The sequence below is a fragment of the Hemiscyllium ocellatum genome, chromosome 1 (assembly GCF_020745735.1).
Source record: "Hemiscyllium ocellatum isolate sHemOce1 chromosome 1, sHemOce1.pat.X.cur, whole genome shotgun sequence".
Taxonomy (NCBI): Eukaryota; Metazoa; Chordata; class Chondrichthyes; order Orectolobiformes; family Hemiscylliidae; genus Hemiscyllium; species Hemiscyllium ocellatum.
Window position 1 is genome coordinate 35,513,216 of NC_083401.1, and position 23,735 is coordinate 35,536,950.

At 41.0% G+C, this 23,735-nt stretch overlaps 1 protein-coding gene across 1 annotated transcript in view; it reads right to left on the reverse strand.

Moving 5' to 3' along the window:
• The window catches only part of LOC132805451 (uncharacterized), a 60,854-nt gene extending 37,503 nt beyond the window's left edge, over positions 1-23,351 (reverse strand). The window contains exons 1-3 of the mRNA XM_060822543.1: positions 23,267-23,351; positions 6,812-7,144; positions 85-204 (exon numbers count right to left, since the gene is read on the reverse strand). Coding sequence (XP_060678526.1) covers positions 85-204; positions 6,812-7,144; positions 23,267-23,351 — 538 coding nt within the window. The remainder of the gene's footprint in view (positions 1-84; positions 205-6,811; positions 7,145-23,266) is intronic.
• Between the last annotated feature and the right edge of the window lie 384 nt (positions 23,352-23,735).

A 23,735-nucleotide genomic window follows, 5' to 3' on the forward strand; every position in this document is an offset into this window, starting at 1 on the left:
AAATTAACAATAAAAAAATGTTAGTACATTTTTTGATATGTCTTCTTCTGGGAAAGGAAAGAGTGTGAATTTTGCAAACCTTACCATTCTGTCTTCTGTTCTTCACCTTTCTGAAGCAGCAGCATGCAACTACAATCACTATCAGCATTATGGGACTGATTGATGCCAGAAGCCAAATAATCAGATAGTTCTTAACTTGGGATGCTACATTAAAAACAATACACATATTGTTAGGGAACTTTATTCATTCTTGGGAAATGAGCTTCACCAACAACACTGTCTGTTAAAAGTCATTGGTTCCTTTTGATAATATGGTGGTGGCCCTTCTTCTTGAACAAGAACAAAGTTGTATCTACTTTCTCATAAGGTCATAACGTTAAAAACTAAATTATTACACAGAGATATACAAGGAGATACGGTCCAGGTCTTCAGATTGTCAGAAATCAGACATACCCCACAAGACACACATCAGAACCACTTGGAAGTCCCTCCTATGACTGCATAGGAATTACCTAAGAAGTTTTCATTTCTGATGGAAAATTACCCTTCACCAAAAATCTCTGAAAAATTCTTCAGCTCTGCGTTAGAGTCATAGACTTCAGAGGGTTCCTGGATAGTTAGCTGGAAATATTAGACAGATTAAAAAACAAATAGTTGTACCTCCTGGGCAGACTGACACACGTGACACCCTGCCTGACCTCAGATTCCTCTCAACACCTGAGCTCCCAACTCAACCCACAACCCTCTGACTCTCTCCCCTCCCTCCCCAACAATCTCCTTGACCCCCAATTATTCTTTGGACTCAACCTGACTAACTCCCTAGTAACCTGACTCTTGAATAAAACCCATCACTTGACTACCCCCGACTCTCTTTTTACACCTCCACCACTTGACTACCTCACAAACTCAACCAAATAAAGCCTCTAGATCCTCAACTATATCCCTGGCCTGAAATTCACCACTTACCTACTCTGGCCTAATCAACCTTCTAACCCTTCAATATAACATGCTGTAGCGCACAATCACTTCAACTAAATCTAACCCAGTCTCCTGCATCACCTGACCTGACTACCTCGTTGTCATCTGACTATCCTCCCTATTCCAACCTGAGTGAGCCCTGCAACACATCCTACCCACTTTTTCTTACAAACCAGCCACCCTACCTCCTCACTAACCCACCTGTCTTTCTCCCTTACCTGCTTGTCACCCTACCCTTTCACCCACTTACCTTTCGCACTTATCTTCTCTTCATAGCTTGTCAAAGAGGCTGTGGAACATTTAAAGTGTTTGGTTTCTGGAATTGAGCAATTTATGCTGTAAAAGGTGGGTGCAACAGAGATTCTCAGCAAGGATTTCTGAATTCTGCAGAATTTCCCATTAGTAAATGGCCTCAAAAAATCCCTGGTAAGTAACCATGCAATTTTGGGTGGGGGGGGGCGTCAAAAATAGAGATTCTGATGAATATTAGAAGATTTGGACCATCTGGACTGAAATGTAGTCAATGAGGTACATTTAAGATGTGTCTTTAAAGAGGAAAGTGAGGGGGGGGGGGGGGGGGTAGTGGTGAGGAAGGCAAGTATCCCAGAGAATTGAGAATATATTCCAGAGCTTGCAACCAAGGCATAAAAACACAGCCACCAATGATGGAGCAGTTATCACTGGGCTTAAATGAGCACAAATGTCTTGAAGGGTTGTGGGAGTACATTACAGAAAAAGGGAGGGGTAAGGCCATGATAAGTTTTGAAAAAAAAGTTGAGAATTTTAAAATCAAGATTTTGCTTAACCAGGGGGCAATGTAGGTCAGTGAGCACTGGTATGACAGGTAAATGGGATTTGCTGCAAGTTTTGACATGGGCAGCAGAGTTTTACAGAATATGGGAGACTAGCTAGGAGTTCATTAGAATAGTCAATTCTCAAAGCAACTGAGGCATCAGTTAGTGAGAAGTTTAGTAATAGATTAGCTGAGACTGGGCAAAGTCATACAATGTAATCAATGTGGGAATAGTAGGTTTTAGTAACTAAAATAGAAATTGCTGGAAAAGCCCAGTAGAACTGGCAGCATCTGTGGAGAGAAAGTAGAGTTAATATTTTGGTCAAGTGACTCTTCCTCATAACTTGCTCCAGAACACAACTAGCCTTCTGAGGAAGGGTAACATCACCGCTGCAGATGTTAGATCAGTCTTCCTGGGAGTCAACTCAAGGAAGGTAACAGGCCTGGACAGAATCCCTGGCCATGAACTTGGATTCTGGGTGGACCATCTGGCAGAGGTATTCACTGACATCTTCAACCTCTCCCTCCTACTACACAAAGTCTCCGTTTCAAGAAGACCATTATCATCCCAGTACCTAAGAAAGCATATGCAATGTGCCTTAATGACTAATGCCAGTGGGTTTGTCCTCCATAATTATGAAGTACTTCAAGAAGTGGTCATGGTCCACTTCAACTCTAGTCTCCCAGCTTGCCTCAATCCCTTGTAATTTGCCTACTGTCATAATAGGTCCACAGCGGATGCCATTTCCCTAGTCCTGCACTCATGGTTGGAACATCTGGACAACAAGGACACCTCCATCAGACTTTTGCTCATCAACTACAGCTCTGCCTTCCACACCATTAGCCCCTCCAGACTGATCTCTAAACTCCGAACTTAGGCCTGGCTCCATCCTCAGCAACTGGATCCTCAGCTTCCGGACCCATAGACCACAATCAGTGAAGACAGGCAAATGCACCTCCTCCACGAGAACACTCAACACTAAAGCCCTCCAGAAACTTGTCTCCGCCCCCTACACCCATGACTGTGCAGCTAAATTCCAAACAAAAGCTATCTATAAGTTTACTGATGACACTAGCTTGGTAGGATGGATATCAAACAACAATGAGTCAGAGTGCAGAAAGGAGATAGAGGGCTTGGTGTCGCAGTGCAACCTCTCTCTCAATGTCAGCAAAACCAAAGAACTGATCATTGACTTCAGAAAGAAAGGAGGAGAACATGCCCCCATCTGCATCAATGGAGTAGAGGTTGACAGGGTTGAGAGCCTCAAATTCTGAGCAGTGATGAAGACCAGCAATCTGTCCTGGACTTCTCATGTAGATGTGGCAATCAAGAAGGCACAACAATACCTCTTCTTCCTCAGACGGCTCAGGAAATTTGGCATGTTGGCAAGGACCTTCAGCAATTTTTACCATAGAAATTTTCACCTTCACCATTGAAAGCATACTGTCTGCCCAGGACTGTAAGAAACTACAGAAGGTCGGGTGCAAACTCCAGATCATCATGGAAGCCAACCACCCATCTATGGACTCTTGTTGCTGTGGAAAGGCTACTAACACTATCTTTAACCTCCACGATTATGCTCTCCCACAACCTTTCAGTCAGGCAGAAGACACAAATGCTTGAATGCATGCACTAGCAGGATCAAGAACAGCTTCTTCCTTGCCATTATTAGACTAATGAATGGATACTCCAACTTCAAATTATGTTGATCCTGATAATATTGTTCTTGCCTTATGCATCTCCTGTGCGGTGTAAACTGTATGCCACAATCCGTCCAAGTTTTTTTCACCCTATAATCTATATGTCCGTGCTTACTATTATCTGCCTGTCCTACTCCAAGCAAGGCTTTTCATTGTACTGTCATGTGGCCGCATAACACTGTAACTTTTGCTATAAATTCTGTGTCTTATGGTCCTGCTCCACAACCACCTGATGAAGAAGCAATACTTTGAAAGCTACTACCTCCAAATAAACCTGTTGCACCATAACCTGGTGTGTGATTTTTAACCTTACCTAGTGGAATAACAATGGAGTATGCAGTAGGTGAATGATGTGTTAATCTGTGTCAAGGATTGCAGACAGATCGGGAAGAGATGGCTTATCTTTGTCACAGTCACGTAAGACATCATTTCTGATTTTTATGAGAGCTGTTTTGGTACTAATCAGGGACAGAAACCTGAGTGAAGAGATCATTTGTGATTTGTGTTTGTGATGGAGTCTCTACCACATTCATGTTAGATAGGGAGTTCCAGAGCTTTGAGTTTACAGTGATGAAAGAACAGTGACAGACTTCCAAGTCAGGATAGCATGAAAACCAGAGGTGACGGCATTTCTATGCATCTAAAGTTTTTGTCCTACCAGCTCATAGCTTTGGGAGATTGTGATGCAAGTTGCTGCAGTACATTCTGTAGATCGGGCAAGCTGTTGATGGTGGTAGAATGAATAGGTATTTAAGAATATTCTACTATTTGTAGTAAGACATGCATTAATGAAAGTTGATGGTTCATTATCTAGCCTTCAGAATCAGTATCTTTCCAACTGAATTCAGAAATCTTGCACTTTAATTTTACTAAAATGTGGGTGGTACAATGGAAGCTGAATTCACTTCCAGATGGTTACATTTATTAAATCTACATGAAAGAAAACCATCTGAAAATATTCAAGTAGATATAAAGCAAACGATCAAAGAAAACTATCCACCCTCCAAGTAGCAATTTGTCCTTATGATTTTTGTCAATGAGGATTAACTGGCTAAGTAAACGTGGACGTCACCATAGTCAGAATCTGTGTTAAACCAAAGTTCAGCAGCAGAGGGCGCTAGATAGCAACCATCCATGGAACAGGAATGTTCAAAAGGGTAGGCAGTGAATTGAAACTTTCTGAAGCTGGGTAGCTGCATCCTGATAAGATCAGGGCTGCCAGCACACCACAGTTTTATTTGACACAATAAAAAGTGAAAATATCAATAAAAAACTTTCAGCACCAATTAAATTTGATTAATCTATCTTGTACCCAAGTTTTACATTTGCCCAAGGCATTTTTGAAAAGGAAAATCTTCTAATTTTTCTGAAGTCACATATGGGTGGCAGCCACGGTAACGTCCAAACCAAAGGAGTAGCCATGGGCACCCGCATGGGCCCCAGCTATGTCTGCCTCTTCGTCGGATATGTGGAACAGTCCATCTTCCGCAGCTACACTGGCACCTTTTCTTACATCGATGACTGTATCGGCGCTACCTCGTGCTCCCATGAGGAGGTTGAACAGTTCATCCACTTTACTAACACCTTCCACCCCGACCTCAAATTTACCTGGACCATCTCAGACTCTCCCTCCCTTTCCTAGACCTCTCCATTTCTATCTCGGGCGACTGACTCAACACGGACATTTACTATAAACAGACCGACTCCCACAGCTACCTAGACTACACCTCTTCCCACCCTGCCCCCTGTAAAAACGCCATCCCATATTCCCAATTCCTTCGCCTCCGCCGCATCTGCTCCCAGGAGGACCAATTCCAATACCGAACATCCCAGATGGCCTCCTTCTTCAAGTCTGCAATTTCCCCTCAGATGTGGTTGACGATGCTCTCCACTTCATCGCCTCCCCTTCTCGCTTCTCTGCCCTTGAACCCCACCCTTCCAATCGCCACCAGGACAGAACCCCACTGGTCCTCACCTACCACCCCACCAACCTCCAGATACATCGGATCATCCTTTGTCATTTCCGCCACCTTCAAACAGACCCCACCACCAAGGATATATTTCCCTCCCCTCCCCTATCAGCGTTCCAGAAAGACCACTCCCTCCGCGACTCCCTCGTCAAGTCCACACCCCAAACCAACCCAACCTCCACTCCCGGCACGTTCCCCTGCAACCGCAAGAAATGCAAATCTTGTGCCCACACCTCCCCCCTCACCTCCCTACAAGGTCCCAAGGGATCCTTCCAAAACCGTCACAAATTCACCTGCACCTCCACACACATCATTTACTGCATCCGCTGCACCCGATGTGGCCTCCTCTACATTGGGGAGACAGGCCACCTACTTGCGGAACATCTCAGGGAACATCTCTGGGACACCCGCACCAACCAACCCAACCACCCTGTGGCTGAACACTTTAACTCCCCCTCCCACTCCACGAAGGACATGCAGGTCCTTGGCCTCTTCCATCACCAGACCATGGCAACGCGATGCCTGGAGGAAGAGTGCCTCATCTTCCTCTTAGGAACCCTCCAACCACAAGGGATGAATGCAGATTTCTCCAGCTTCCTCATTTCCCCTCCCCCCACCTTATCTCAGTCCCAACCCTCGGACTCAGCACCACCTTCTTGACCTGCAATCTTCTTCCTGACCTCTCCGCCCCCACTTCCTCTCCGGCCTATCACCCTCACCTTAACCTCCTTCCACCTATTGCATTCCCAACGCCCCTCCCCCAAGTCCCTCCTCCCTACCTTTTATCTTAGCCGGCTTGGCACACCTCTCTCATTCCTGAAGAAGGGCTTATGCCCTAAACATCGATTCTCCTGCTCCTTGGATGCTGCCTGACCTGCTGCGCTTTTCCAGCAACACATGGCTGTCAATGCAGGCCAGATTGTGGCTGACCTCCCAATTGTTGCAACAATCAACAATGGTTACATAGTTACCATTCAATTCAGATTTTTGCTGAATTCAAATTCACCAGCTGTCAATGTGATTTGAATCCATGTCTCTAGAACAGTAGCCTGGGATTCTAGATGACTAGTTCAGAGAACAATTTTTGAACATAGGTCAAAACAACCAAGGGATAAATAAGATATTAAAACCAAGGCAGATTTCTAAAAAAAAGGCTTAATTAATAATATGTATCTCCAGTCCAGCACATTCTGACTTTACTAGATCACAATCTTCAACTAACTGGAATCAGCTTTGCATTGGAATTGAGGATGGCAATCAAGACTTACTTGTTGGGAGATATGCAGGTAGAACCCTTGCCTCATTCTGTTTAAATGTAAGATATATATGATATTGGAATGGACCTGAAGGTGTTATGAATCTAACTTACCAAACACTATTAGTAATGTTCCTTCTCCACTAGCTCGACGGATTGGTGCTGGTATCTCCACGAACACTTTGCAGTGGTACAATCCTGAGTCATTTAGAACAGCTTTAGAAATGATCAGCATTGAGAAGTTTTCTTCGATAATGTACTCCCTTCTGTCAAATTTATATTGTCCTTTGGCAGGTTTCGTGAAAATAGTGTCACTGTTCTGTAGCCAATCCACTCTAACACTCTCACTCTGGTTAATAGTCCATGAGCACTTCAGTGTGGCAGTATCTCCCTCTGAAATATTGATTGCTTTGGGTATCTGTCTAATAGTTAGATTTTCCACTCCATCTGTGAAGATAAAAGAGACAATATGCGGAATTTAATCCTAACAATAAGGGTTGTGCCTGCTGGCTGGTTCGGCTTTCAGGCTTTCCCCTGCCCACTACTGCTTGAATGCCAGTTCTGGTAGGATAAGAACCTGAAGTGAGATTTAATTGTCCTTGTCCACAAAGCTTTATGTCCTGGAGTTAAATTGAAGGAAGCAAGAAAGTGATCCCTACCTGCACTCTCCTGATTAAATACATCCTCCCACCTCTGCTTCAAAACTGTTGCCGATATTTGCATTCACCGAGTGACCTGATAAGGAACTGATCAGTGTTATCTCTCTCGAAAACATTAGAGAATGTATGTATTCAAAAATAGAACACTTGTTTAACTATAGTATTTTCACCTCATATATAATACTCTACACTGCATTATACACACTATGGAAAAAATGCCAATGAAACTGATATTCTCCTTTGGTTTAAAGAAAGACCTCATGATGTTATTTTGAAAAGACTGAGGATGACTTGATCCCTCCACAACATCATGAAAGAAGATTATCTGGTCATTACTGTCATTTTCACACAACAAGATCCTACAACTAAAAAGATGGCTGTTGCATTTTCTATCTTACAACAATGACCATCTTTTAAAAAACACTGCATTGGTATATTTAGAATTAGAATCCCTACAGTGTGAAAACAAGCCCTTTGGCCCAACTGACCCTCCGAAGAGTAACCCACCCAAACCCATTTCCCCTAACTAATGCACTTAGCCTACACATTCCCTGAACATTATGGACAAGTTAGCAAGGCCAATTCACCTAACCTCACATCTTTATGATTGTGGAAGGAAACCAGAGCACCCAGAAGAACCCACGCAGAAACGGGGAGAATATGCAAACTCCACACAGACAATTGCCTGAGGCTGGAATCGAACCTAAGCCCCTGGTGCTGTGAGGCAGTTAGCCACCATGCCGCCCCTAGTGTATAGCTCTACACTTTAAGTCCTACTTTCATTGGGCAATGTTCTGTCTAAGAAACCACTATTTGGAAAGCGAGTGAGGACACTTCTGCATAATTGAGAAGCCAGCAAAAGTGCACGAAATGGCAAGTGTGGCAATCAGTCAGGGGAACTTAGCCAGCAGAGATGGAGTTCCTGCAGATAATGTAGAATCATAGAATCCCTACAGTGAAAAAGCAGGCCATTCGGCCCATTGAGTCCCTGACCCTCCAAACAGCATCCCACCCAGATCCACCCTATCCTGCATTTACCATGATTAATTCACCTAATCTACACGTTTGGACTGTGAGAGGAAACCAGAGCACCCAGAGGAAATTGACACAGACACAGGAGAACATGCAGAGTATACAGACAGTTCCCCGAGGATAGAAACAAACCTGGATCCCAGGCTCTGTGAGGCAGCAGTGCTAACTACTGAGCAATCAGGCCATGGTTGGTCTTGTTCTCACTACCTGAAGAATGAAAAATGCAGCAAGATGGTCAGAAAGATATTCACTATTGGTTGGGAGGCAATCCAAAGTGTGTGAGGAAGGAGGACAATAGAAAGATTATGGTCAGAGAGGATTCAACGATGAGTAACATCTTGGTGGACAACTCACTCTGAGCCCGAACTAATGAACCAGAGACATAAGTTTGAATCTCACAAAGGGCAGCTGAAAATTTGAATTTGGTTTATTATTTGTCAAAATTAGGAAAAATGGCTATTATCAATAACAATTATCAGGTAACTGTTATATTTTTGTAAAAATGCAGTTGTTTCATTAATGTCCTTTAAGAGAAGGAAGTGTATTGTCCTTAGCAAGTCTGCCAATAGACCCAAAGCAATCTGATTATCTCTTACCTGTTTTCCGAAATAGCAAGCCATTCAGTTGTCGAGAAGGAGCTTACACGAGCTTCTAATATTTTAAAATGAACAAAGGAAACAAATTTTCATAGACAGCCCCTGAGAGCCAATGTAATGAAAATATTAAAGGAAATTTACTTTAAACATAAACATCATTTTGTGGGTTTCAACGTAACTCAACCTCCACAGTGCCTAACTATTGCAGAAGGCCTGAACTGTACCAGTTAATACTGTATGCTTCCTCCTTAATGACAACAATGAGCAGATGTAACCATGGAAGATGCCATTAATTTCTCAAAGGCAATTATGAATGCATCTCAAATATTGTCTTTACCACCAATGGATGCCCCATGAATAAGTGGAGAAGAATGTGCTCCTTGCCAGTTGCAAGAATGTATCATGAGGAGACCTTTTCTGATCTGTAGCTTTAAATGGCTGAGATGTAGAACTTGCCACATGATTTTTTTAATTTGCAGATGGTAAAGTACAATGATTAGTACAAATGAAGAATACTGTGAAGTTTTCAGCAGAAAATGTTATGCTTATGAATAAACAATTTAAACATGAAATGTAATATTCAAGCGGTCTAAGGAAAAACAGAATGGAGAAAATGATAGGAAAAGAAAAGACGACAGAAGAAAATGAGCAAAATGTGATGAGGAGAACTGCAAGAGGGGAGTCGTGATTTGGAGATGCCGGTGTTGGAAGGAGCAGTGCTCTGAAAGCTAGTGCTTCCGAATAAACCTGTTGGATGATAACATGGTGTTGTGTGATTTTTAACTTGGCAAGAGAGGAGGGAGTGTAGAAGAATACTGTCCCCAGTGATGTCTGCTCAGCAGTTCAGGGGTTGATTAAGTAACTGGAGTGTGCTAGACAGAGAAAAATACAGTGACTGGAACCTGCATTTAACCACAGAAGTTGCAAATTACTTGAGCCATACTTGTCAGGCTACATGTGTCCAGACAAACCACAGCTCAGCCACAGTAAAGGGTGCTTTAGTATAAGCAGATAACTGCCAAAAAGTATAGCTAGAAGCATATTAACACAAATTACAAAAGCTTCACTGATGCAGAGCCACAGTACATGATCAGATTAATATTTTCTGCTTAATGCTTCAGTGCCATTGTAATCATTAGTCCTTACTTTTGCTCAAAATAAATACCAACAGTTGTGATCTAATACTGTCAGGATTAGACATAAACCTTACTGTATTATATTTGCAAGTGCCCGAATTTCCGGCACATAATATTGGTATGACTGAGAAGCCTTACTGCCACCAATCCTTCTTGCGGATATTGTCCTAACTGCTGATACCATTTGACGAAAGATGCTCACACAAAGAGGTCAGTAAACAGTAAAGGTTTATTGCATAAAACTAGCAAAGGAACCAGGAGAGAGAGAGACAGACAGAGAAAATTCAGCCATGTTACAATTCAAAGGAGTAAGGTGAGACTTTAATTAGTATTGACATCTGGATTTGTGATACTGTTGCCATCACAGAGGCATAGTTGAGGGAGAGGCAGGACTCGCAACTCAATATTCCATGGTATGGATCTTTAGGCAAGACGGGGAGGGTGGAAAAGAGGAAGTGGCGTTGTAATATTATTAACGTGTCAGTTACAGCAGGAAGAAGGGACTTCAAATGAAGTTTTGCAGGTAGAGCTCAGGAATAAAAAGGGGGTAGTCACCACTGTTGGGAGTGTATTATAGGCTTCGGAACAGTCAGCGGCAAGAGAGGAGCAAATATGCACTCAATGAACCGAGGAGTGTAATAATAAACTATATTATGGGATTTCAACTTCTGAAACATTTGGAATAGTCATTTGTAATTGAGCGTCAAATTTCTTGAAAATAATTTGGAAAGCTTTTTATGTCAACATGAAGAAGGTCCAACAAGGGGACAGTATAAGCTGGACATAATTCTGGGGAATTAAACTAGATAGATGGTCAACGTGGCAATGGGGGAGCATTTTAATGATAATGACCACAACACAGAATGACTGATGTTTGTTATGGAAAAAGGAAGGGTGGTCTGCAAGAAAGAGTTCTGGATTGAGGAAAACAGCTTTTATTAAAATAAGGCAGGATCTGACCAAGGTCAACTGAGGACAGCTCCCTCTGTATAAATCTACTGGGGGCATTCATACAGCACAGAGATGTACAACATGAAAAAACACCCTTCAATCCAACTCATCCATGCTGACCAGATATCCTAAATTAATCTAATCCCATTTGCCAGCACTTGGCCCAAATCCCAGTAACTCCTTCCTATTCATATACTCATCCAGATGCCTTTTAAATGGTGTAATTGTACCAGCTTCCACCACTTCCTCTGGCAGCTCATTCCATATATGCACCACTCTCTACATGAACGTCCCTTTTAAATCTTTCCTCTCACACCCTAAACCTACACTCTCTAGTTCTGGACTCCCTACCCCAGGGAAAGATCTTGCCTATTGACCTTACCCATGTCTGTCATGATTTTATAAACCTCTGTAAGCTCACTCCTCAGCCTCCAACACTCCAGGGAAAACAGCCCCAGCCTATTCAGCCTCTTCCTATAGGTCACACTCTCTAACTCTGGCAACACCTTTGTAAATCTTTTCTGAACCCTTTCAAGTAAAAGAAATGGGACAAGCACAGACCCAACATGCTTAGGGTGACATGTAAGACCAACAAGTCTGAGAACCATGGATATCGAGAAGTATTCAGAACTGGAAAGGAAGGAGAAGATTGATTTTTAGCAGGTGCAAAGAGAGCGACTCAATGGAGGCCCTAGTGAGTATGGAAAATGTTAGAGGGAACTTAAAAAGAAATCAGCAGAGCTAAGTGGGGAGTGGGGGGCATTGAAAAACCACTGACAGGTAAAATTATATATCTTATAAGTGTATTGGGAGAAGAGGATAACCATGGAAAGAATAGGGCCCATTAGAGACAATCTGTGTGTGGAGCCAGAAGACATTGGTAGGGTGTTAAATGAATGCTTCAGTTCTGTCTTCACGCAGAAGAAAATGGATAAAGGGAAAGAATTTGGGAAGTGGAACAGTGAGATTCTTGAACAGATTGGCTCTGGGAAATAGGAAGTATTAAAGAGTTTGGCAGGCCGAAAATTGAACAAATCCTCAAGTCTGGATGAGTTGTATCTCAGGCTGCTGTGGGAGGTGAAGGAGGAAATTACAAGAGCTATGCCTTAAATGATGCATTCCATTTGGCCATGGGGAGAAACCAGGGAATTGGAAGACAGCTAATGTTGTTCAATTTTTCAAGAAGGATGGGAGGGACACATGAGGAAATCGCAATCTCATATCAGTGCTAGGGAAATTATTGGAAAAGTTCTGAAGGAGTGAATTAATCCCCACTTGGAGAGGCATGGTTTGATCAGAGTCAGTCAGCATGGCTTTGTCAGAAGGAGGTCATGGCACAAAAGAATTTGATTAAATTTTTTGAGAAGGTGATCCAACATGTAGATGAGGGTAGTTTATTTGGATTTCAGCAAAGCTTTTGACAAGACCCCACTTGGGAGATTGATAAAGAAAGTGAAAGCACATCAGATTTAGGTAAATTTGACAAGATGATTAAAAAAACTGGCTTGGTGTTAGGAGAGAGAGGTGGTGACAGAAGACTAGTTTTTTGAGTGGAGGCTGGCATTCAGTAGTGTACTACAGTGATCAGTGTTGGGTCCCTTCCTGTTCGTTATATCAATGATGTGTGAAAATGTGGTGTGGATGATAAATTTTAAGTTAAGTCTTAAAGAAAATAAGAGGAAGAAATATATACAAACACAGAAATTAGAAGCAGGAAGAGGTAACATGCCCCAATTTGACTAATCCAATTGTGAACCTCAAATTGATTACCCTATCTATCCCCAGTACCCTTTGATTGCCCTTGTCAATGAAAAATCAATCTACATCTCTTCTTAAAATATTTTGGGGAAGGTATTATTACCTTTCTGCTTATTAGTTCAGTTACTAGTTGTTATCCTAATAGTACATGCATCTGTGACATAATTTGTCAAGAATGGTTTATTAAGAAAGGCATCCTGTGCTAGCACTGTCTTAGTGTGCCAAAGGGCCTGTTCCTGTGCTGGACCATTCTTTATTCTAAGTCCCAATTGTAGCAATTATGTGGCTGAATAGGTTGGTTTAAAATACCATAGCTGCAAGGAAGACACAATGAAACTTTATAAAACACTAATTCACATCCAGAGTGTTGCATTCTCTTTTGGGCTTCGCCTTTCAGAAAAACGTGACAGGTTTATGTAAGAAAGATACACTAGAGATGAGGGATTATCTGGACACATTGAAGAGGTTGGTGTTGTTCTCGTTGAGAGGAGATGTGATAGGAAAGTTTAAGCTCACATAGAATCTAGACAGAATGGAGAAAAAGAAATAGTCTGAAAAATTCATAAACTCTGATTTAAGGTAAATGGCAAAACAACCAAAGCTGATATGTTTTTACACGTTCTTACACAGTGAATCACAGAATTGTTAGGGTGTAGAAGGAAAGCCATACAGCATATCATGTCAGGGCTGGCTTCCTGAGCATTAACTTAGTGCCAATCCCCTGCCTTTTTCCTCTAACCCTTGCACATCGTTTCTATTTAAATAACCATCAATGTCCTCTTGAATGCTTTAATTAAAGCCACACTTGCAGGCAGTGCATTCCAGACCCTAACTATTCACTGTATGAAAAGTTATTTTTCACATCACGTTTGGTTACTTTCCAAAATACTTTAAAATTATGATGTGTCTCACTTTTTTTATAAATGGAAACAATTTCTCCCCAGCCTTTTCCTCTCCAACTTATCCAATATTTCCATCCTTGAAGTATCATATTCCTGAAACTATACTTGCAAATATTTACCAAATTCTCTCGAATGCATTCATTCACGCCCTTCTATCATGTAGCTCTCAGAATTGTACACTATACCCCAAAAGGAAAAACAATGTAAGAACTTGTGAATGTAGGGAGGCAGGTTCAACTGAGAGAAGGGAGGGAAGGTGGAAGTAAGCAAAGGGGTTGTTTTCAGAAGCCAAGCACTCACCTGGGTCCAGCTTCTCAGTCCTGCACAAATGAGTGCAGGTTAACGAGAACACAAACTGGTTTACTGTTGGGGTAGAAACACCTTTTCTCAACTTGTCTGGCGCTGAAGTAACTGCATCCCAGGCAGGATGAGGTCCTTAAGTGGTTCTTAATTGGCCTTACTGCCCAGCATTAATTTCTGAGGCTGCAGGAAGGAGACAGGGATCTTCCCAGTGCCTCACTGGTACATTCCCTGCTGCTTTTCAGAGGGGAAAATTCTGCCCTAAAGTCTGGATGCACTTATATTCAGCTTTGGTGCAACTATATATAGAGTACTTCATAAAGTTTTGAGTTAAAAAAGGAATGAGCAGAATGGGAGTGTATTCTCTGGAGTTTAGGAGAATGTAAGGTATCTCCTTGAGACATTTTAAGATTTTTAAAGAGCTTAGCGAAGCCTGCTTCCTGTCGTCAGAAAGTGTCGAGTTAGAAGTCATAGTTTTAGAAAAGGGCTTGGCCAAGATGAGATCTTCACTCACAGGTTTATGACTGTTTAGAATTATGTCTCAAGGGAGACATTCAATCAATGAATACATTCAAGACTAAGATCAATACTTTTTTAAACCTCAAGAGGCTTGAAGCAAAAATTATTTGATTTTGTTTCATGTTTCTGTGAAATATATTGTCGATATGATATCGGGGCATTCGGGGCAATTTTTCTAATTTTAGCATGGACAATTATTTCATTTTTATGTACAAGTTATTTTAATAAATGCAAATGTGAAATATTGCATGTTATATTACACTACTATCTACCTTGTCTTTTGTATGTCTAAAATATGAAGGAAAGTGATCACATTTTAACCAATCTATGCATCTCTCTTTGTTCAACTTTTATGTTATTTCTTTTTCACAATTAGTATAAAAATAAAGACAAAAATGAAGGCTATTTGGACTGTCATGCATTTTACCACAGAAAGCTAGTATGGCAAACTTTGTTTTAACTGGCACCTTATCAACTTGATTAAACATTATTCTTGAGAAATTGGCAAAAATTATATACTTCAAATACCACGATCTACCGCGATATGTGAGTGTGCATGCTGTTAGTGGAGTATAACAGTGATGTGTACACCCCTTGCATTGCGTTTCTATTACTTTCTTATGTTTTTACATTGATTTTAAGACGTGTGTTGATGTTTGCACATAGAGTTTTTGAGGGATGTTGATGTCTCAAAGCTTCACTTGGCCAGGATTTACTGCGGTTATATGTACCTCCTGATTATCCAGAATATTTGATCAATCGGCACACTCAAGGTTCCACAGATACCAGTTAATAAAATGCTTGTTGTATTCCAGTCTCAGTTCATAACTATCTCTTGATTATTTCCAGAGTTTTTGCTTTTTCCTATTTTTTTTACTACATCTAAAATGGTAAGCGAACCTGAAATTATGTTCAATAAAAATGTATAATGAGAATATCTTAATTCAATTTATTGTGAGAATTTTCAGGAAAAGGTGGGGCAGACAAAGTCAGAGCTTCTTGAAGACAGAGGAGGAATAAATTGTAAAACAGAAGAAGTGTGCTTATGAAAGATGTCAGATAGAAAATAAATTTGAGACCTAGCTGAATGTAGACAGTTCAAAGGAGAAGTGAAAATACAAATAGGAGAAGGAAAAATGGCATATGAAAAGAGACTGGCAGCCAGACTTGTCAAGATTTAATTGCTTCTGTGCTTTGTGTTTCGGGAATAGGTATGCCTTTTTAACGGCATGTTCAACCTGTCCTGCTCCTTTCAATATGGTGAATCATTAGATCTCGTTTAGGCAGCAAACACGAAAAGGGAATTCCAAAATCCTGTATAGACATAGAAATACTAAGTGGATTAAAAATAAATATAGGGCCAATTAGGGACCAATAGGTGTGTGCAAACAGACACTTTGGTCCAACTAGTTAACATCTTGTCGCCCCACCTGCTTGCGCTTGACCCACATCTCTCCAAATTTTTCCTATTCATGTACTTATCCAAATGTCCTTTAAATGTTGTAACTGTACCTGCATCCACCACTTCCTCTGGCAGTTCATTCCACACACTAACCACCCTCTGTGTCAAAAGTTGCCCCTCAAGTCCTTTTTAAATCCTTCTCCTCTCAACTAAAAAATATGTCTCCTAATTTTGAACTCCCTCACCTTAGGGAATAGACCTTTGCTCTTCACCTTATCTATGTCCCTCATAATTTTATATGTGGACTTCCAAAGGTATTTGATATAGTTTCAAGAAGTGTGGTGCTGGAAAAGCACTGCCAGTCAGGCAGCATCTGAGGAGCAGGAGAGTCGATGTTTTGAGCATAAGCTCCTCATCAGGAATGATCATCTAGAGCCATGCAACAGACTTGTGAGCAAAGTTATAGCTCATGGAATAAAAGGGACACGAATAAAATTGGCTGAGTGAGAGAAAACAGAGAGCAGTGGATGCCTTTTGTACTGACAAAAAGGAGTGAAAGCAGAAATAGGTCTTTTTGCTGGTTGGTAAGCTATAACAAGTAGGCCACAAAGATCAGTATGAGTCTCAACCTTTTACAACTTATATAAATGATTGGATGAAGGGACTGCATATATTGTTTCTCGATCTGCTGTTAGACAAAAATTTAGGTAGAAAAGTAAGTTGTGAAGAGGAAATAAGGAAGCTACAAAGGGATGAGTGAACAAATTTAGGAAAGGTTAAATTGTTTATTTTGGAACAAATCATAGAAATAATGTATATTAATAAACTGGTGAGATATTGCAGAGCTCTAAGGTGCAGAGGGTCTAGTATGTGAATCACAAAAGGCTAAACAACTAATGAGAGAACCTAATAGAAAATGATCATTTATTAGGAACTGAATACAAAAGTATGAGGCTATGTTATTGTTATGCTGAAAATATGTTGCTGGAAAAGCGCAGCAGGTCAGGCAGCATCCAAGGAGCAAGAGAATCGACGTTTCGGGCATGAACCCTTCCTCTTCTTCAGCTCTTCTTCCTGAAGAAGACTCATGCCTGAAATGTCGATTCTCCTGGTCCTTGGATGCTGCCTGACCTGCTGCACTTTTCCAGCAACACATTTTCAGCTTTGATCTCCAGCATCTGCAGTCCTCAATTTCTCCTATGTTATTGTTGTACAGAGCACTGAGGAGATCATTTCTCAAATACTTTGTACAATATTGGTCTCCTTCTTTAAGGAAGGATATAATGTTTTGGAAGCCGTTTAGAGAAGGTTTACTAGACTAATATCCAGAATGGACTGCTTGTGTTATGAGGAGAGATTACACGTGTCAGGCTTGAAGAATAAGACATGACAACTGAAACAAATAAAATCGGTGAGAGAATTACCAATTACCAATGAACTTCAGCGGCACAATCTAGAATTATGGATCACATACTTATTACAAAGATAGCAAAAAGAAATTCTTTCAGAGGCAAGTGATTCTTTCCTGAAAATGTTGTGACAGCAGAGTCTTCAAATACTTTTGACAGCAGAAGTGAGTGGATTCTTGGTAAGCAAAGGGTGAAATGCTGTAGGGATAGGTGAGAATGTGAAGATTCTAATCAGATTACATTATTAAATGGGAGGGCAGGCTTGAGATGCAAAATGACTTACTCCTGCTCCTAACTCATTTCTATGTTTTAGTGGCCCACAGGCTTGGACTCTTGTTTTTCTTAAAATATGTAAACAAGTTGGATATTGATCTCTAGAATACAATTCAAAAGTTTGGGGATGACACAAAACTTAGAAAGACAGTGAACTGTCAGGAGAATAGAATTTCAAAAGGGCATATACAAGTTGGTGGATTGGGCAGACAAGTGGCAGATGAAGTTCAACATGGAAAAAAAAATTGAAGTTGGTAGGAAACATGGAACAAAAATAGAAAATTAAGGTTACAATTTTGAAAAAGGTGTAGAGGACTATTTGGGACTTGGGTGTATATATGCACAAGTCATTAAAAGTGGAAGGACATGTTAATTGCACAGTTAATAAAATATACAGCATCCTCAGCTTTATTCGGGGCATAAACTACAAGACCCAGGATGTTATGTTGAACTTCTATGTTTGGCCTCAGCTGCAATATTGAATCCTATTCTGGTCATAATGCTTTTGAAAGATTTTGAAGGTGTTGGAGAAATTGCAACTATGATTTGCAAGAATAGTTTCAGGATTGAGGAACTTAAGTTTTGGAGATAGAATGGAGACAGTAGGATTGTTTTTCTTGGAGAAAAGAAGGCTGAGAAAAGATATAACAGAGGTATTTAAAATCACGCAGTATCTGGACAGGGTGGGTAGGGAAAAATCGGTCCTGCTCACAAAAGGATTGAGAATGACAGAGCACAAATTTAAAGTAATTGGTAAAAGAGGCAAAAGTGATGAGATAAAAATCTTTTTCACACAATGACTGTTAAAGTCTGGTGTGCACTGCTTGAGAGTATTGTGGAGACAAAGGAAAGGAGTCAAAGCATTTAAAAGATTAAAACTTCACACAACACCAGGTTATAGTCCATCTGGTTTATTTGGAAGCACTAGCTTTTGGAGCGCTGCTCCTTCATCAGGTGAGTGTGGAACATGACCATATGACACAGAATTTATAGCAAAAGGGTTATAGTGTCATGGAGTTGTAATGATATATTAAACAACTTTAGTTAAAAATCACAATGCCAGGATCTTAATAAATTTAGATTAAGTCTTTCATCTTTTAGAATGGGATAGTGGTTTAGATTTTTTAATATATAAATCCCAGAATTACATTCTCAAGGTAGGGTCAGCTGATCTAATAATAGGTGTCATCTCAGCTCAGACAATGCATTAAATGTGTGAAGGTAAAGTCTGCACCAATGTTGAGTAAATACTATTTCTAAAGTGGAGCTTACAGAATCTTACATTAATTTATGCAGTTTTTGAGCAAAATAAAATGTAATTCTGCAAATAAAATTCACCTCATAAACTTATGTGTGTGGCGTGCAGGAGAAGCAGAGTCAGGGTGTGTATGTGAGTGTGGCCGTGTGGGTGTAAGTGCATGTGAAAGAGTGTGCGTATGTGTATGTAAGCTTGGTTAAGTATGTGTATGGGTGTTGCCAGGATGTACACCTGTGAGGATGTGTGTGCATGGCAGTGAATGCGGTGGGTGAATGCGGTGGGTGCATGTGTGTGCGTATGAGAGAGTTTGTTGATGAGAGAGGGTCTGCATGTGTGTGTCTGTGTGTGTGTGTGTGTGTGTGCAGTGGGGTCGCCCAGACTGTGACATGAACTGTAAAAAAGATACAGAGAGTACAGGGTTATGGGGAGAAGGCAAGAGAATGACAGAAAGTGAATTGCTTGTTCTTAGAGTATGGCAAACACAATGGGCTGAATAACCTCTTACTGTATTGTAGCAATTCTAAGGTTCTGTGATCTAGCATTTTAAGATTCAGTTAATAACTTATCCTCTGAAAGGTCTTGTTTCATTATCACCCTTTTAAGGATGAAGAGTACAGGTTTTCCCTCATAGCTTAGCATTCTAACACTAAAGATTAGCCTCTTATCCCTTTCCTGCCCTATTTAACGGGACCAGATTAACCCTCTAAGGCATTGGCTTAAGGTGAGAGGGGAAAGATTTAAAAGGGACCTAAAGGGCAACTTTTTCACACGGCGGGTGGTGCATATATGGACTGAGCTGCCAGAGAAGTGCTGGAGGCTGGTACAATGAGAGGGACATGGACCAATTGCTGGCAAATGGGACTAGATTAATTTAGGATATTTGGTCAACATGGACGAGTTGGACCAAAGAATCTGTTTCCGTGCTGTACATGTCTAACATTCTATGACTATGAACAGTCAAATAAAAGCAAAATACTGTATGTGCTGGAAATCTGAACCAACTGCAGAAAGTACTGGAGAAACTTGCAGATTTGGCAGAATATGTGGAGAGAGAAACAGAGTTAATGTTTTCAGGCTGACATGACTCTTCTTCAGAACTGTTTCGAGGACAATCCATTGTACACACCTCCTGGACATATCCAACTCAAAATGTTAACTCTGTTTCATTCTCTGCAGATGTTGCCAGACCTATTGGGTTTCTTCAGCATTTTCTGTGTTTTAATTGTACCATTACTGTCTCAAATTCACACTCTAATTAAAGCTATAATCTAGCTCAGTATTTTATTTGCATTGTTGGATTTTGCTCCACAATGGCTGAATATTGTAAGTATCGATTCTACTATGGCTCTTAGATTTCCTCCATCTTCCTTCATCTGTCCAGTGACATCAAAGATGCTTTCCCATTTTATCCATAAACTTGTAATGAGTTTAGTTCTCCCTCCTCACTTACAAATTTTATCAAGATTCTCAGTTTCCTTGTTGCTTCATCTGATTAAATTATTTTTCTATATGTATAATTTGCTTATATTTAAATGGAAATCAGAAAGAGCAGCTTTTTTTTATTCATTCATGGGATGTATGTGTGTCTGGCTAGGCCAACAGTTAAGAGTCAATCACATTGCTGTGGGTCTGGAGTCATATGTAGCCAGCCTGGGTAAGGATGGCAGATTTCCTTCTCTGAAGGACATAGTGAACCACATGGTATTTTCTGACAATAGTTTTCATGGTTTATTCAAAGTTTGTGAGAAGATTTGTACTTCGGGTGCTTGTTGTTGTGGTTCTGTTCACCAAGCTGGGAATTTGTGTTTCAGATGTTTCATCCCCTGTCTAGGTAACATCCTCAGTGCTTGGGAGCTTTCTGTGAAGCGCTTCTGTGATCCTTCCTCCGGCATTTATAGTGGTTTGAATCTGCCACTACCGGTTGTCAGTTCCAGCTGTCCGCTGCAGTGGCCGGTATATTGGGTCCAGGTCAATGTGCTTATTGATTGAATCTGTGGATGAGTGCCATGCCTCTAGGAATTCCCTGGCTGTTCTCTGTTTGGCTTGGCCTATAATAGTAGTGTTGTCCCAGTCGAATTCATGTTGCTTGTCATCTGCGTGCGTGGCTACTAAAGATAGCTGGTCGTGTTGTTTCGTGGCTAGTTGGTGTTCATGGATGCGGACCGTTAGCTATCTTCCTGTTTGTCCTATGTAGTGTTTTGTGCAGTCCTTGCATAGGATTTTGCACACTACGTTGGTTTTGCTCATGCTGGGTATCGGGTCCTTCGTCCTGGTGAGTTGTTGTCTGAGAGTGGCTGTTGGTTTGTGCGTTGTTATGAGTCCTAGTGATCGCAGTAGTCTGGCTGTCAGTTGGGAAGTGCTCTTGATGTATGGTAGTGTGGCTAGTCCTTTGGGTTGCGGCATGTCCTCGTTCCATTGTCTTTCCCTAAGGCATCTGTTGATGAAATTGCACGGGTATCTGTTTTTGGCGAATACATTGTATAGGTGTTCTTCTTCCCCTTTTTGCAGTTCTGGTGTACTGCAGAGTGTTGTGGCCCTTTTGAATAGTGTCTTGATGCAACTTATTTTGTGTGTGTTGGAGTGGTTGCTTTTGTAGTTCAGGACTTGGTCTGTGTGTGGCTTTCCTGTATACCTTTGTGGTGAATTCTCTGTTCGGTGTTCTCTGTACCATCACATCTAGGAATGGGAGTTGGTTATCCTTTTCTTCCTCTCTCGTGAATCAGATTCCTGTGAGTGTGGCATTGATGATCCGGTGTGTGTTCTCTATTTCTGTGTTTTTAATGATTACAAAGGTGTCATCCACACATTTGACCCAGAGTTTGGGTTGTATTTGCGGTAAGACTGTTTGTTCTAATCTTTGCATTATCGCTTCTGCTATGAGTCCAGAGATGGGTGAGCCCATGGATGTGCCGTTGATTTGTTCATATATTTGGTTGTTGAATGTGAAGTGTGTTGTGAGGCACAGGTCCAGTAGTTTGAGTATGCCGTCTTTGTTGATAAGTTCAGCGTCCTGTTGTCTGTTCTGTATGTCCAGCAGGTTGGCTATTGTTTCTCTGGTGATTTGTCGATAGAGGTGAACAGTGCCGTTACATCGAATGAGACCATGCCCAAAACGTCGATTTCGCTGCACTTTAGATGCTGCCTGAACTGCTGTGCTCTTCCAGCACCACTAATCCAGAATCTGGTTTCCAGCATCTGCAGTCATTGTTTTTACCTCATGGTTTCTTCCTTGTCTATGTGTATATTTCTGATGATGCCCAAGAATACCTGTGTCGATTGTTTAGAGTATCTGGATCCGCTGATCAGGTGTTTCAGTTTCTGCTGTAGTTCTTTAGCCAGTTTGTGTGATGGTGTCCCTGGTAGTGATACTATGGGTCTGAGTGGGATGTCTGGTTTGTGCACTTTAGGTAGTCCATAGAATCTGGGGGTGTTGTTGCTTTCAGGCTTCATTCTTTGTAGGTCAGACCTGGTTATCTGTCCGTTTTTTTGCAGATTCCTCAGTGTGTTGTTTTTCCTATTGGTGAGCTGTGGGGTGGGGTCAAACTCTCTCTTTTGGTAGGTGTTGGTATCTGCAAGTAGTTGTTGCGCTTTTTGGATGTACTCTGCTTTGTCGAGGATCACCATTATTCTGCCTTTGTCTGCTGGTAGTATGATTATGTTCTTATCGTTTCTTAGTGATTTTAGTGCTTCCCTCTCCTTGGTGTTGAGGTTGTGTTGTCTTTTCCTTGTTATCAGAGGTACGATACTTTGTTTCACTGTTTGTTGTGTCTCTTCTGTCAGTCCATTGTTCCTAGTGCTGCTAGGAAGTCTGCTGTGTTGGCGTCCCTGTGGTTGTAGTTGAATCCTTTGGCCAGTATTGTTCTTTCCATGTCTGTGAACTGTCTGTGGGAGAGGTTTCTAACCCAGGTTTCTATTTTTCTATTTTTCTATTAGGGTCGTTTTTTTGCGGTGCGTGGTCCTGTTCTGTCCTATGGTGACGGCCTGTTCTATGGTCCGGGTCCATTCCTGATTGGTGGTTTATCATTAAACTCTTATTTCCAAATTATTTTTGAAATCAAATTCCACCACTTGTTATATCATAATATAAGGTAGGCCATCACCAATAGGGCAATCTTTTATACACATTTCTTCAGCCTCTACAATACTAACCCAACTGCCACCTGTTGTATTTGTCCTTCAGCCAGTTGTACATCAACCTCCAGATTTAACTAGGATATCCAGACACATTATATCAGTTGGGTTGAACTCAGAGCCATTGGCAAGGCAAAACACACCCCTACTAACTGATGTCAATTCTTTAAAGTATCATTTTCTTTTCTTAATGAGAAAAGACATATATGTTTTAAAACTTTTAAAAGATCAAAACCTTCTTACCTGCAGTAGTTAAAAGAGGCAAAAGGAGAATATGTTGAATAATGAACAAGAGTCTTTTGCAAAGACTGGCACTGGTTACGTCCATATCTGGCAGGTTTAGAAACTTATATGCTCACTGAAAAATGTTGCTCCTTCTGTTTCAAGCTGTAGCTTCAATTTCTCTGAACAGCATCCTGTTTGACTAATGACTTTAATATAGTCAGATAGAAAGACACAGGTTGTCCCAGCCACAAGCTTCCTGCTTACAATTCAGACAAAAGCTTTGATAGTCTGCAAGTAAATGGGTTTGATAGTAAATGGAAAAAAAAAAGCTGGGCTCTGGCAAGTACCAAGAGCATATATGTTGCATCAAAATAACACAGCAATACGGAAAGATGAGCAATAAAAAAAATCTTGTATTTTAAACTCTCTTGTGTACAGACACTAAGATCTAACCAAATAACATTGTTTTAAAAATCAAATACCATTC